Below are 16,113 nucleotides of genomic sequence, written 5' to 3'. Positions count from 1 at the left end.
GACATGGCGGGTAAAATTGACATCAAAATGTAATTATCTTAATACATCTCAATAATTCAATTTAAATATCAATTACAAAATATAGTATAAACCGATAACATTAAGACCACTGACAGGTGAAGTGAATAACACTGATAAGCGGCCAAGGCTCATTGATGCACGTGGTGAGCGAAGGCTGGCCCGTGTGGTCCGATCCAACAGATGAGCTACTGTAGCTCAAATTGCTGAAAAAGTTCATGCTGGTTCTGATAGAAAAGTGTCAGAACACAGTTTGTTGCGAATGGGGCTGCGTAGCCACAGACCAGTCAGGGTGCCCATGCTGACCCCTGTCCACGGCCGAAAGCGCCTACAATGGGCATGTGAGCATCAGAACTGGACCACGGAGCAATGGAAGAAGGTGGCCTGGTCTGATGAATCATGAGTTTAAGGTGTTGACTTGGCCTCCAAATCTCAATCCAATCGAGCATCTGTGGGATGTGCTGGACAAACAAGTCCGATCCATGGAGGCCCCATCTCGCACCTTCCAGGACTTAAAAGATCTGCTGCTCACGTCTTGGTGCCAGATACCACAGCACACCTTCAGAGGTCTAGTGGAGTCCATGCCTCGACGGATCAGGGCTGTTTTGATGGCAAAAGGGGGACCAACACAATATTAGGCAGGTGGTCATAATGTTACTATACTAACTATATACTATACTATACAATACTAACTAATACTAACATAACAATAACATAATGCAGAACTGCATTTCTTTTCCTGTGTGTCTGTGTAAACAAGGTCACTGTCTCACTGTGCTACGGTACTGTGCTATAGTTGATACCTAGAAAAACAGGGTTTGATAACCACTTTTTACCAGTATTTTGGGCTTGATACATGGTACAACCCCCCCTTATATTAAACAATTACGTATGCCTACGGTTTAGCCATATATGGGTCTTCTTGAGCAGTTGTTAGGTAGAAACTGAGCTCCCACTCCTCACGGTACAGACCTGTTGACCTGTTATCTTTCTCTCCTGTCTGGTCTGCACAAAACAAGTGCCTGTAGTTTGTAACTTCTCTAAGACTGTTCTTGAGATCGCCTCTTGAACCTCTTCCATACAGCTGCTTGTAATAAAAACCTTTTGATTGGAAATATATCTTGCTCTGGACTGCTTAGCCTACACAGCTTACTTAGCACAGCATCGTACATCGCACTATACCTAGACAAGATGGCGCCTCTCTTCGTATATCTAAATGACGTAAAATTAACCTATCTACTCTTTCTTTATCTATGGTTGTTCCTGTTTCTGGATCCGTAAACGCCTCTTCCTGGCTTGGTTAGAGCTGATAGGTTGTCTGTAATCAGAGTTCAGACAGCCCACATCCATTCATTTTTAAAATTCTGTCCAAATTCACATTTAATACTGATTTATATTGAGCTGTATGAGGGAAGGGTGTACAGGTGAGCGCACTTCTTGTTTTCAGTTCAGGTGGCGTCAGAGTTTGCAACCATAGAGAGCGGGTTTAGGTCATTTCACGAAGAGGAAACATTTCCAGGTGAGGTTGTACATCATGTGCTATTGTACAACTAGTAATTGTGCTGCATATGAAACAGTAGTTGTACAGATTTTAATTAGATGTGATACGGTAATCAGATCATTCCGGGCGCATGTCACCTGTTGTACAGTAATGCGAAGCTGCAGTAGCTCCGCTGTGTATTTGCATACATGGCTGAACTTTTCAGCGTATCTTGATCAGTTGCACATGTACAGAAAGATTGACGTCTGCAATGTCAGTCACGTACATTTCACTCTGAATCTGTTGCACTTTATTTAACAGATCCCAAAGCTCCGGCGGTTGTTATAATGCAGCAACAGTGACCACCTCCGGTACAGTGTAGATCTCGACGAGTCCCTATGCAGTTACTGAGTATTCACGATGACTTGGCAGAAAATACTGTTGCTATGGTTTTGGCGTGCTCCGGACAATATCATTTGCATTTGCATTTGCATTCAGAAAGTTTCTGCTGACCCCTCCCTTCCAGACTGACGTTATTTTAATCTCGCAACCTGCACTGAAAGAAATTCAGCTTGAACATGAAAACTTTGCTAAGTTCACTGCACCAGTAAGCTACTGGTAACAAGGCACCTTCATATTACAGTGACCTTTTATATAACTTGAGACTGTAGTTGTTCTTTCATTATCTAGGTGTTTTTGCACTGTATGCTGAACCAGTCAATGAAGTAATGTGTTGCCCTCATGGATCAATGCTTTTAATGCAGGTGTATGTGTGTGCCTGTATCTTTGCAGACCCGTTCTCTCCTGATGGCGTCAGTCCCTGAGCATGTGTTGATGAATGAAGCACTGATAGAAGATCTGCAGAAGGTGGCTAAGGACACTGCCCTGCTTCACGGGGTCCTGATGAGGACCAAGGAGACTCCCAATTCCTCAGAGGTGAAGTGTTTCATTCCTCACATTTTCAGTGCCTGCGCAGGAAAAGATGAAAAGGGGTTTTGCACACAGTATACGCACATAGCTTGTGTATTTGATAATGTAATTGTGGAATGTAGTTTGTGTGTGTGGGTGTGCATATGGGAATGTAATTATTTATTACATTTATAAGAAAATGTGTCCTGTGTTTCAAATACCGAACACAATACTTATGTATTTATATATATATATATATATATATATATATATATATATATAAATGGTTCAGTTTTAAAAATTTTTAGGCCTGTTGTAATCCAATTAACCTGTTAACTAAGTGTTTAAAAGTACATTTGCTGTTAATATCTGGCTGTAAAATGCTATTTAACTTAATTTAGTATAAAATATTAATTGTGAATGTATAGTGTACTTTTAATAGCAACAGACATATTGACATCCGAGTTCCCATAACAAACAGCATAAATACTGTTTCAATGCAGTCAAAATAATAAGTCTAATTACAGTTGATAGTTTCAATGTTCCCAGTAAATAATTTTTTTTATTTGTATTTTAATTTATTGTGAATTTATTGTCATTTGAAATTCAAACAAATATTTAATATTCCAATTTAATCTGGAGAGAGAGAGAGAGAGCTGCACAGGGAGACAGTACTTTGAGTACAAACACTCCTCCCCCCCCCCATTTAAAATTCAAATTCAAAGGTGCTTTATTGGCATGACCAATCACAATATTGCCAAAGCAGATACAAATGTACTATCAAACAAGACAAACATAACATTACAAAATACAATGGAATGAATTTCAGTGGGTGCTTATGAATTGCTCACTGTTGCATTTTTAATATGGAGCTACGCTAGGAATTATTTTTCCTTTGCTTTGTGTTTCTGTTCATAGATTTGTAGAAGAATCGGCTTTCAGACTCTTCAGTGAGTTGGAAAATTTGACAGAAATGGATATGTGGGCCTAGAAATGTTTTTCATACATAGGGGAAAAATAACTACCAAAAGTGGTAAAATGGCCAAAAGTATGCTGACACCTGCTCGTCGAAAACCTCATTTCAAAATCATGGGCATTAATATGCAGTTGGTCCTGCTTTGCTGGTGTTACAGGCTCCACTCTTCTGGGAATGCTTTCCACTAGATCATTGCTGCGGGGATTTGCTTCCATTCAGCCACAAGAGCATTAGTGAGGTCGTGCACTGATGTTGGGCGATTAGGCCTGGCTCGCAGTCGGCGTTCGAGTTCGTCTCAAAGGTGTTTGATGGGGTTTAGGTCAGGGCTCAAGGACTTGGCAGGCCAGTCAAGTTCTTCCACACCGATCTTGACAAGCCATTTCTGTATGGACCTTGCTTTGTGCACGGGGGCATTGTCATGCTGAAACAAAAACTGGACACAAAGTTGGACATACAAAATTGAATTGTAGAATGTCATTGTATGCTGTAGCGTTAAGATTTCCCTTGAATGGAACTAAGGGGCCTATTCTGAACCATGCAAAACAGCCCCAGACCATTATTCCTCCTCTGCCAAACTTTACAGTTGGCACTATGCATTTGGGCAGGTAGCGTTCTCCTGGCATCCGCCAAACCCAGATTCATCCGTCGGACTGCCGACTCCATTTCATGAATCTCCCGACGCATAGTTCTTGTGCTGGCGTTGCTTCCAGCGGCAGTTTGGAACTTGGTAGTGATTGTTCCAATTGAGGACAGATGATTTTTACGTATTACACGCTTCAGCACTCGGCGGTCCCATTCTGTGAGCTTGTGTGGCCTTCCACTTTGTTGTTGCAATAACAGCACTTACAGTTGACCAGGGCAGCTCTAGCAGGGAAGAAATTTGACAAACTGACTTTTTGGAAAGTTGGCATCCTATGATGGTGTCATGCTGAAAGTCACTGAGCCCTTCAGTTATGCCCCATTCTACTGCCAATGTTTTTCTAAGCCTAAGTAGATTACATGGCTGTGTGCTTGATTTTATACACCTGTCAGCAATGGGTGTGGCTGAAATAGCCGAATCCACTAATTAGAAGGTATCCACATACTTTTGGCCGTGTAGTGTATATAGCTAATTCTTGAACTGGAATCTGTCGATATAAATGAGGTAGTGTCAGCATTTTGTTGGTGTCAACAAGTGGAGGTGTATTAATTGTATGTAGTTCAAGATAGTCATTTAATTATTTTGAATTCTGTGTGTGTGAATACTCTATCTGGGTAAACAAAAGTAGTTTTGAGATTGCAAATTTTGTGAAGGCAGGGCTGGGAAACACTAATGATGTCGAGGATCTCTTGCATTCCAGGTTGTCAGCTATGCTCCGTTCACACTCTTCCCCTCTCCAGTACCCCGGTCTCTGTTCGAGCAGGCGCGCCAGGTCCAGACACACTTCAATCTGCTGGTGGACAGAATCAGCCAAGATGCAGAGTTCCTGGAGCAAGCACTAGCCAGGTATCCCTACATTCACAGTTTGCTGAAATCCATATGTCATGTCAAATGTGTACTAGTTTAATGTGTAAGAAATCTGATAAAGAATCCATAGGACCACAATGTGTATTGTATAATGGTAATAAAATAATATAGAGAAACAGGTGACAGAGATACGGTGGATCCCCAGACTCAGCGAAAGTTCTGAGACATGAGCAAAAATAGGTGTGGTTATTTATAATAAAACATACCTTGCTTGTAATTTGCAGATGATGTCATATCCAAATATTTTGTGGTTGATCAGCTGGTAAATTGTAATTGCATCACAAAACAGACTGCACACCAAATAATATTCTTCAGGTAATAACAATAATGGCACATTTATGCTTGTTCTTTTTCTATAACCCTCCCCTCCCAGCACAATCAAAGTAGATGACTTCACAGCGAGACTGTTCAACATCTACAGACAGGTTATACAAGAGGGCTGTTCACAGGTAAGGTGATGCTTGTATGTCATGGGTTGAAAGAATGGATTGTGTGATTTCAGTTAATACTTCCTTTTGTTTGTTGTAAAGCCTATAGTTTTGGGTTTGAACCGCTCAGACTACATGCTGGACCTTGGGAAAGATGGGAATACATCCTTAAAGCAGATTGAGATTAACACTATAGCTGCCAGTTTTGGAGGGATAACATCGCGGACTCCAGACGTTCATAGGTGAGTGTTATTCCGATAATTGCTGTTACATCAGATGTCTCTGAAGTGTTAGATTAGCATACCCATGATGAAGTCTGTCATATTGTTTAAATATCTGCCAATCTGACTGTTTCCATTGTTTCTGTTAGACACATCCTGAAGGTCGCAGGCCGAGTTGAGGAACAGAAGAAAATCCTGGACAATAACCCGGCAGCAGGGTTTGCCGAGGCCATCGCCAAAGCCTGGGAGCTGTATAGCTCTGAACGGTAAGCTATGGAAATCTGTTGCATTGATGGTTCATTCATGTTTATAAATTTGCATTCGGGGTAGGTAGAATCACAGGCCAGAGGCTGACTGGTTGATGAAGATGGTATTGTGGTGGCAAGAAATAGCAGGTGTAGCCTGAACAGATGTGTCTTGAGTAATTGCTGGAAGATGGTCAAGGACTCTGCTGTCCTGACCTCAGTGGGAAGGTCGTTCCACCACTTAGGGGCCAGGGATGAAAAGATGCGGCTCTGGAGGTAGGGGAGTAGAGAGGAGGCAAAGTTAAGCTTCTGGTATAGGAAGACTGGAGAGGTCTGGACGGGATGTACAGAGAGAATGAGGGTTTGTCGGTGCAGTCTGGTCCAGACAACGGTAGGTAAGGGTCAATGTCTTGAACTGGATGCGAGCCAAGATCGGGAGCCAATGGAGGGAGCGGAGCAGTGGGGTAGCTTGTGTGAATCGGGGCAGAGAGAGTACCAGACGAGCCGCAGAGTTCTGGATGAGCTGGAGGGGGCGGGTAGTAGTTGCAGGCAGGCCGGCCAGGAGGGAGTTGCAGTAGTCCAGGCGGGAGAGGACCAGGGACTGGATGAGTTGAGTAGTTGGTGAGGAAGGGACGGATTCGGCGTATGTTCCTCAGGAAGAATCTGCAGGTGCGTGTCAGCGTGGTGATGTGCTGGGTGTAGCAGAGCGCAGGATCGAGGGTGACTCTTAGATTCTTCGCAGAAGAAGAGGGGGAGAGTGTAGTAGATTCTAAGGGAATTGGGATGGAGAGATCAGCAGAAGGTGAGGAAGAGGCAGGAAAAAAGAGGATATCAGATTTGGAGAGGTTGAGCTTGAGGTGGTGTGAGTGCATCCAGGAGGAGACCACAGACAAAAAGGAGGGGATGAGAGGGTCAGAGAAGGAAAAAGACCGGAAGATCTGGGCATCATCTGTGTAGAAATGGTAGGAGAAACCATGGGATGTGATGAGGGGGTCCAGAGAGCGTGTGTAGACAGAGAACAGGAGGGGGCCCAGGACGGAGCCTTGGTGTGGATGAAGAACCTTGCCATGTCACGTTGTAGGTCTAGTTGTTGAGGTAGGAGGAGAACCAGGTGAGAGCAGTTCCAGAGATTCCAAGGTCGGTGAGGCAGGAGAGAAGGATGGCGTGATCAATGGTGTCAAATGCTGCAGAGAGATCAAGCAGGATTAGGACTGAGGAGAGGGAGGCCACCCTAACACAGCAGATGGAGTCAGTGACTGCAAGGAGAGCAGTTTTGGTGGAATGAGCTGGGTGGGAGCTGGATTGCAGAGGATCAAGCAGTGAGTGATTGGAAAGAAATGCAGAGAGCTGACGGTGAACAACTCACTCGAGGGTCAGACAGGGTGGATAGACAGGAGACAAGGGCGGTAATTCTGATGAGAGGTAGGGTTAAGGGTGGGTTTTTTGAGGAGTTGGATCACAGCAGCTTGCTTGAAAGCCAGAGAGGAGTGAGGAGTTGAGGAAGGAGGAGATGAAGAGGAGTAGATCAGGAGCAGTCAGTTGGAGGAGGTGAGTGGGTAGGGGGTCCAGGGCACATCTTGTGGGTTTGTGGCCATGAAGCAGAGAGAAGAGTTCAGAGTCAGGGAGAGGTGACCATGACGAAAAGGAAGAAAGCAATGCAAAGTAGCTGTCATTGCTAAATTTGATCCCTCATCTCTATTATAGGGCTGTGGTGATGTTTTTGGTTGAAGATGTCCAACAGAATATATATGACCATCGATTTGTTGAAAATGAGCTCTGGAGCAGGTAAGTTGAGAATAACATAAGATGCTAATTGAGAGCCCTTTTTTATATAATGCCATTCAGATGCTTGCCTGGATCTGTAAGTGCTGCTTCTAACCCTGAATCTATTTAAATTACTCCCTAAATGATATTCAAAATTAAAGGGGTACAGTGTGAAGGACTTTGCTTTGATATACACTCACCTAAAGGATTATTAGGAACACCTGTTCAATTTCTCATTAATGCAATTATCTAACCAACCAATCACATGGCAGTTGCTTCAATGCATTTAGGGGTGTGGTCCTGGTCAAGACAATCTCCTGAACTCCAAACTGAATGTCTGAATGGGAAAGAAAGGTGATTTAAGCAATTTTGAGCGTGGCATGGTTGTTGGTGCCAGACGGGCCGGTCTGAGTATTTCACAATCTGCTCAGTTACTGGGATTTTCACGCACAACCATTTCTAGGGTTTACAAAGAATGGTGTGAAAAGGGAAAAACATCCAGTATGCGGCAGTCCTGTGGGCGAAAATGCCTTGTTGATGCTAGAGGTCAGAGGAGAATGGGCCGACTGATTCAAGCTGATAGAAGAGCAACTTTGACTGAAATAACCACTCGTTACAACCGAGGTATGCAGCAAAGCATTTGTGAAGCCACAACACGTACAACCTTGAGGCGGATGGGCTACAACAGCAGAAGACCCCACCGGGTACCACTCATCTCCACTACAAATAGGAAAAAGAGGCTACAATTTGCACAAGCTCACCAAAATTGGACAGTTGAAGACTGGAAAAATGTTGCCTGGTCTGATGAGTCTCGATTTCTGTTGAGACATTCAGATGGTAGTCAGAATTTGGCGTAAACAGAATGAGAACATGGATCCATCATGCCTTGTTACCACTATGCAGGCTGGTGGTGGTGGTGTAATGGTGTGGGGGATGTTTTCTTGTCACACTTTAGGCCCCTTAGTGCCAATTGGGCATCGTTTAAATGCCACGGCCTACCTGAGCATTGTTTCTGACCATGTCCATCCCTTTATGACCACCATGTACCCATCCTCTGATGGCTACTTCCAGCAGGATAATGCACCATGTCACAAAGGTCGAATCATGTCAAATTGGTTTCTTGAACATGACAATGAGTTCACTGTACTAAACTGGCCCCCACAGTCACTAGATCTCAACCCAATAGAGCATCTTTGGGATGTGGTGGAATGGGAGCTTCGTGTCCTGGATGTGCATCCCACAAATCTCCATCAACTGCAAGATGCTATCCTATCAATATGGGCCAACATTTCTAAAGAATGCTTTCAGCACCTTGTTGAATCAATGCCACGTAGAATTAAGGCAGTTCTGAAGGCGAAAGGGGGTCAAACACAGTATTAGTATGGTGTTCCTAATAATCCTTTAGGTGAGTGTATACTCATTCAGAGATGAAAAATACAAAGATATCTAAGAAACGCACCTCAGTACTGGATGTTTTTGGTTATGTGCAGAAATATCGCTGTCATACGGAGGAGGTTTGATGATGTGAGCAAAAGGGCGTCCCTGGATCAGAACAAGAGGCTGTTTATGTGAGTTCTGTCTCTGTTGTGTGGCTTTTGAACTCAGATTAAAGAGAAAAATCTCTGCAGCCCCATGTCAAGTACTAGGCCTTTGTAAGAGTCATGTTTGCACCATGTTTTGATTTTCTTGATAAGGGAAATATCTAGACAAACTAGAATTGGTCCTATATTACAATATTATATTAAGGTGGAAGTGAAAAAAAATGATAAACATTAAAATACATAATATGTATTTATTTATTTTTGTATTTATTTTTAGAGATGGTAAAGAAGTTGCTATTGTGTATTTCCGGAATGGGTACATGCCTCAGAACTACACAGAACAGGTCTGGACAGCTTCCCTCTTAACTTTTACTTTACTGTTGTCTTTACTTATCTGTGTAGAATTTTACCAATTTTATTGGTGGCCCATTTCTCTTTAATCTACTCACCCTGAAATGTAAAATAAAGAATAAGAAAAACCCTGTGTAGTTGATTAGTTTACCAAGTAATTGGTCTATAGGTCTGAGCACTTTGCTTCAGCAAAAATACTTCTAGATGCTGAAAATGTGACCATCTGTACAGAGCTGACATTCTCAGCAGTATTTTGATCCGAATAAATGGGTGATCAATAATAAAAACCTGATCACAATCTGGTTATTGTGAGGTTAGTAAATATGGTCTTATGGTTCCAGTTAGATTGTATTGGGTTGAGGATGGGTTTGGTATAGGGCCTCCACCAATCATAAACTTCCAGGGCTGGGCGATATTGCTTAAAAATAAAATCTTTTTTTTTTTCAAATTTATGATTCATGATTTAATCTTTACATTTAAATGTTATTTATGTTTTTAAAATTTTCTCTAAACTTAAAAATGACTGATGTATTCAAACATATGTAAGTATGTTAATAATTAAAAATAATTGGCCTACGTGTGCAATATCATTCGTGCAAGAATAACAAAGAACAGCACCACTTCCATAGCTGTAATTATTACTCATACTTTCTGTTTTAAATAAAATGGAAAAAATGGCTCTAGTATGCTATGCCTAAAAAAAATAATCGCTTTTGTGACCGCGTCTGTAATTTCCTTACACCGGGGAACCTTCTTGTCATATGGAATGACATTGGAAAATGAAGCAGCTGCCTTTAACAGCAGTTTTGGGACAGGAGCTCACATCTGTATCTTGCAGTGCCACACATTGCTCCCATTCTGCTCCCTGTTTCTGTCGCAGGTCCAGCACCTAGGTTTGTTGTGCTGCCACTTTACTTTTATAAATCTATGACTATTGACTGTTACAAGCCAGAACAAACCAATCGTGGAAGGCTGTGTTAAGTCGGTTGGAAAACAAAAATACGAAAATATACGCGTTTGCTACAGGTGTTATGATGAATCCGGCACCCTCTGGATATCATGCATCCTCTAGCAGTCACCTTGATTTTGCACATGTGCAGACCGCTCTAGATTGATTTGGTGCATGTGGTCCTTAATGCGCATTTATTGTGGATTGAAGGAGTACAGAATTGTGTGTAAGTTACAGTTCTATGGCAGACATGGGGATGCAAAACTGACAACCAAGTTCATATTATTTATAACCAACTCCCAATCACATTTAGTATGCTAAGAAATTAATAATAATAATAATAATAATAATAATAATAATAATAATAATGTCTCTAGTAAATAATACAACATATATGTTATGTTAATAAGTCTAAAGCTACAGTATCGCCATGCTGTCTACTGAAATATTTGGCATCCCATGTTTTCTCTTGGGATGGGGAAGCCAAATATTACAGCAAGTTAACTAATATTTCAATATGTATACAGAAATATTTTGCACCCCCTGTCCTTTATTTTTACACTTTTGTATTTGTAGTTTTGTATTACTGTTCTGATTTAGATTTTATACTTAAACTTTATACACTCTCAGCATGGCAATACTGTAGCTTTAGACTTATTGACATAAAATATGTTGTATTATTTAATACTGAGACATTAAATGTGATTGGGAGTTGGCTATGATTAATATGAACTTGGTTGTCAGTTTTGCATCCCCATGTCTGCCATAGAACTGTAACTTACACGCAATTCTGTACTCCTTCAATCCACAATAAATGCGCATTCAGGACCACATGCACCAAATCAATCTAGAGTGGTCTGCACATGTGCAAAATCAAGGTGACTGCTAGAGGATGCATGATATCCTGAGGGTGCTGGATTCGTCATAACACCGACACTCTTTTCATTGATCGAAAAAACATCTACGCTGCAAACACTTCCTCTTTCATTACAACAAAAACTGGTTAGTCTATAATATAAACTGTTTGTAATATACAGCTCTGGAAAAAATTGAGACCACTTAACATTGATTTCTGAACTTGGAGTGGTCTCAGTTTTTTCCAGAGCTGTAGATTCATATTTAATCTAGATCTATATGCTAGCATAATATAAGTCTTGGCGCTTCAATGTGCATTTATAGGATTGTTTGGCTCTTATTGCGTGTTGTATCGATTTATTTTCAAAGCTATTGGGGAAAAACACATTTGCCCTTTGCAAACATACCAAAAATAAGCTGCTTGTGCATGTTATAACTTAAAATTTTGATTTCACGATTCGGGTATTTTACACCGTGCAAAAACATAAATTCAAATGAATCTAATGAATTTGATTAATCGCCCAGCCCTAACTTACAGTGTTGATGATGGGTTGTGTTTCTACAGGGTTTACAGATTGAATGGTCACAAAATAATTTATAAAGGTTGATTTGTTTACCAAACCAATCCAGACACCGACTTTAACAGTAAAGGACGGCTGTGTGAACGAATGACCTGGTTTGAACACACTGTTGTTGCCCAGGGCTGGGAGGCCAGACTGATGATGGAGCGCTCCCGGGCAGTGAAGTGCCCTGACATCAGTACCCACCTGGCCGGGACCAAGAAGGTCCAGCAGGAACTTTCTCAGCCAGGGGTTCTGGAGCGTTTCTTCCCTGATGATCCTAAGGCTGTCGCACAGATAAGAGCTACCTTTGCTGGGCTGTACAGCCTGGACATGGTGAGTTCACCAGGAAAGCCTGCTGTGTTTTTCCTCAGTGTAAGCAAAGTAAACTGCAGATAAGCAATTAAAAAGGGGAAGCAATTAAAAAGGCATAGGGACAAAATGCTAGGGTATATTGTCAAAAGTGTGGAATTTAAAACAAGGCCAGTAATGTTCAGACTGTACAATGCACTAGTTAGAGCTCATCTGGATACTGTGTACAGTTCTGGGCTCCACACTTCAAGAAAGACATCGCTGCTCTAGAGGCAGTTCAGAGGAGAGCAACCAGATTTATTCCAGGTCTGAAGGGAATGTCCTACTGAGAGACTGAGGGAACTGAACCTTCTCACCCTGGAACAGAGGAGACTACGTGGGGACTTGATTCAAGTCTTCAAAATCTGGATGCACTCGATATGTTTGCTACATTGATTTAAAGGGGAACTGCAGTTCTTTTCTTAATTCTGTGAGCTGAAACACAAACAAAATTGTGAATATCTTTAAAATGGAACAAAATGGAACATGGAACAGATGCCTAGTAGTATGTAATTGTAATATCTGTAGCTAACAGAATTAAGATTAAAAAATAAATAAATTGAGGTATAGTTCCCCTTTTAACTGTGAAAACTCTGTTTGAATATCCTGTCCACTATCATACACCTTTTCACAAGTGGTATTGACTGACTAACTGATACTCAGGGAGAAGAAGGAGACAGAACAGTAGCTATGGCCATAGCTAACCCAGACCACTTTGTCTTAAAGCCCCAGAGAGAAGGAGGAGGTAAGAACCAGTTGTGTGACAAATTTTCAGTTGCTGTTAAAAACTACACAAAGAAAAAATAAATGGAGCTGATTAAAAGTTTACCTTCAGCTGGGTGATAAGTAGTTCTTTCAGAGTCTGAAATCTATTATTGAAAATATGTTGCACTAGAAGTGACATCTAAGGGCCACTTCTCAGTAAAGCCCCTGTAAAGCCAGTGATTGAAAGCATGGCATACGTTCTCTCAGTTCTCCATTCTCCTTCTTGACCTGGGTCTAGCTCTGGAGTTAACGGGTAGTTTCTCTTGTAGGTAACAATATCTACGGCGAAGACATCTGCCAGGTGCTGGACAGTGTCAAAGAGAACTTGGAGAGGAGTGCCTACATTCTGATGGACAAAATCCGGCCTCAGCCAGTGAGGAACTACCTGTTGAGATCAGGAAGCCCACTGAAGCTCAGCACCTGCCTGAGTGAGCTGGGCATGTTCGGAGCCTACGTCAGGTATAGTGCATTACTCTCATCGTTCAGTTGGGCTACATCCTGTCGTGTCCCTTACACATATGCCCCGTTTCCACTGGCCACGTTGACGTGCACCTCAGCGTGGCCGTTTTGAGGCCAGGGCATTTCCACTATGGTTCAGGTGCACCTCCTAGTTTCAGGAGGCCTTACGTAGCCAGGCACAATGCCTGCATTTTTAAATTGTAACTGCAATAATGGCAGCCGCTATCGAAATGGTAGAAGCTTTCCCAAGAAAGATCATGTGTGTTTACCTTGGGAAGATGATTACATTTGTACAGTTATTACTGTACAGTTGTAAAGTGCCACACAGGATCAATTGCTTGGAGCAGTAAGACATTAAGAAGTATCTGAAAAGCTAGAGAAAGCACTGCATCGGACTGCAATACAATGTGCTATCACAAAATACTTTTTTGGTATAAATACATGCAAACATGAAAGACTAGGGTGCCATTACGTCATGGATTTAAATTAAATGTCCCGACAATTCTCTCAAAATCGTTTAAATGTTCTGTTTTTTGTTTTTGTTTTAGCTTTCCCTTGTTTAGACTCACTTAAAGCTCTTACAAAAAATAAGAGGCATGTTTTTATGTGATCAGTTGCTTGAAGAAGCGATTTATATTGGTAAACCCTCATTAGCGGTAACTATATGTATGCATTTACCGACTGCAGAAATACATCACTACCTTTAAAAGTTTGCGATTAATACCCGATTCATTCTCAACTGTGTCAGAACAAGGTATTTTTTTAAGGAATCCCATACAAAATAAAAGTTGATGCCGTACGCAATGTTATAGGTGTGTGATTAATTTATTTAGTGACACTTATTGTAATTGATTAACCTCATGTGGAAAAAAACAATATCACTGAATTTGTGAAAAACAGTTTGAGTAAATTACGGATCCCAGAGTTTTGTAGGCGTATTCATATTTAAATGTATTAGTTGTGCTTCTTAATCAGTTCTGTCAAGTTAGTTACAGGCTGCGACTGTATATTTAATATTATTATGCTAAGTGACTACACTGTACAGATTTAAATACAAACATATTTTTTTTATCTATTTCCTATCCTTGTTTTATCAGTTTCTAATTGATTGTGCAGCACTTATAAATTGTTTTTTTATTATTCGATATCTGAAAAACATTTCAGTTCAAAGTTTATTGCACTTTAATGTTTAAGGTATTTCAGCCTCTAGTTTTTGAACACTAAATCCCAGAATTCCGAGTTTCCCAGAATGCATTTTGACCTTTCGTGTCCCATATACACTTCCTAGGGCAGCTGTACTGAACAGAAATCTAAGGAAACACAGGTAGCGAAGTTTAGGTGTACGATTATAAGCCTAGCCACTTGGAAATTGGCCATTGGAAACGGGCTGATAGTTACTGATTCAAAAGGAATCCCAGGACACTGAAATCACAGTGGGCTCTTCTAAAATTGAATTAAGAATATTCACATTATTTCCTAAATCAAACAGGGTCTTGTGTTTGAAGTGCTTTTGTAGGGATGTGTTCTTGACGGTTCACTTCATGTGACTCATGTGTCCACACAGGCAGGGGAAGGGCATGGTGCTGAATGAGTGTACAGGACATCTCCTGAGGACCAAGAGTGCTGAACACTCGGATGGGGGTGTGGCAGCCGGGGTGGCAGTGCTGGACAACCCCCTCCTCATCTAACAACACTGCCTCCCTTGGTGCGGAGGAGTAACTGCACAACTGAACAGCTATACTAATCAAGTACCAGCATCAAATTATGCACCCTGCTTTAACATAGGGGAGAGACTAAATGTAAAATTCTTTTCAAATGTATTCCTTTATTTTTCTTTTATATGGAATCATGGTTGGAACTGTAAAGTCTAAAACCTTTAAAAAAAAAAAAAATGTTTTACACTGTAAAGCTAATGTGGTCATAATAATGGGCAATTTCTCTACAATGGAATAGCAGGTCCCTGATCTACTGTACCCTGCAAGGCACAGACTTAAATGTGAATTAACCTGCAGAACATCTGAACTAATTCACAATGAAAGAAGTACAGGAACTGTGCCAATATTTAGATGTCAAAGCAAAAGTATTGAAATAAGTGAATGGTGATGCAAGTAGGATTGTAGATGCATTATTTTATCAAAAGGTTTGGGTTCTTTGTACATATAATACAAGTATATATTGTGACACAGTGGAGGGTTGTGTATCATACATGAAAGATGTATATGGGGGTTGCAAGCAGAGAGCTTCACAGGAAACAGAGTTCAAGAAACAGCCGATCTAAGGCTTAGTTTATTTTAGTCTACAAGAGGGGCTTTACAATAGAGAATATTCAAAAAAGAAACCAAAATCTAATAAAACCTAGCTTCTTTGAGCCTTCACTGCACTTTATTCCAGTCCCTGTCCAAGCCTGTACAGCTAAGCTGTAGACCAGTTAAAAAACAAAAAAAAACAATAACAAAAGAAGAAAGTTCTTAGCAATTTAGAAGGAGGCAAGCAGGAAAGGTTTAGTTTATTTTAGTTTTAGATTTATGTAACACAATGGTACATGTAATAAATACACATAACATATGATATCAATTACAACATAATTCTAAGACAATTAAACACATCATTTATAAAATTTGTAGACAGTGCAACAAAAATGAAATCAAGAAAAACTAACATCAACACGTTTACAAGTTTACTGTGGAGTCTTGTGGGAGCTGTATCCCCTGGGGCCGGTTACACTAAAAAGGTC

General features: G+C 41.0%; 1 protein-coding gene across 5 annotated transcripts; it reads left to right on the top strand.

The window, feature by feature from the left end:
• The first annotated feature begins 1,300 nt into the window (after positions 1–1,300).
• On the top strand, positions 1,301–15,747 carry gss (glutathione synthetase). Of its 5 annotated transcripts, none has more exons than XM_066702451.1 (13): positions 1,309–1,537; positions 2,291–2,434; positions 4,724–4,869; positions 5,264–5,339; positions 5,421–5,560; positions 5,689–5,805; positions 7,489–7,569; positions 9,039–9,116; positions 9,367–9,433; positions 11,946–12,140; positions 12,819–12,900; positions 13,190–13,379; positions 14,944–15,747. In XM_066702451.1, the coding sequence occupies exons 2-13, from the start codon at positions 2,306–2,308 to the stop codon at positions 15,065–15,067; spliced, it is 1,425 nt and encodes a 474-aa protein (XP_066558548.1). In that variant the 5' UTR covers positions 1,309–1,537; positions 2,291–2,305; the 3' UTR covers positions 15,068–15,747. The 5 variants fall into 5 exon arrangements, with proteins under 5 accessions (XP_066558551.1, XP_066558548.1, XP_066558547.1 ...); XM_066702450.1 differs by having other exon boundaries at positions 1,310–1,442; XM_066702453.1 differs by lacking the exon at positions 1,309–1,537 and adding an exon at positions 1,920–2,105.
• Positions 15,748–16,113: the final 366 nt, after the last annotated feature.

Source organism: Amia ocellicauda, chromosome 4, assembly GCF_036373705.1.
Source record: "Amia ocellicauda isolate fAmiCal2 chromosome 4, fAmiCal2.hap1, whole genome shotgun sequence".
Taxonomy (NCBI): Eukaryota; Metazoa; Chordata; class Actinopteri; order Amiiformes; family Amiidae; genus Amia; species Amia ocellicauda.
Note: the sequence above shows the minus strand (reverse complement) of the source record. Positions and strands in the feature narration are given on the sequence as shown.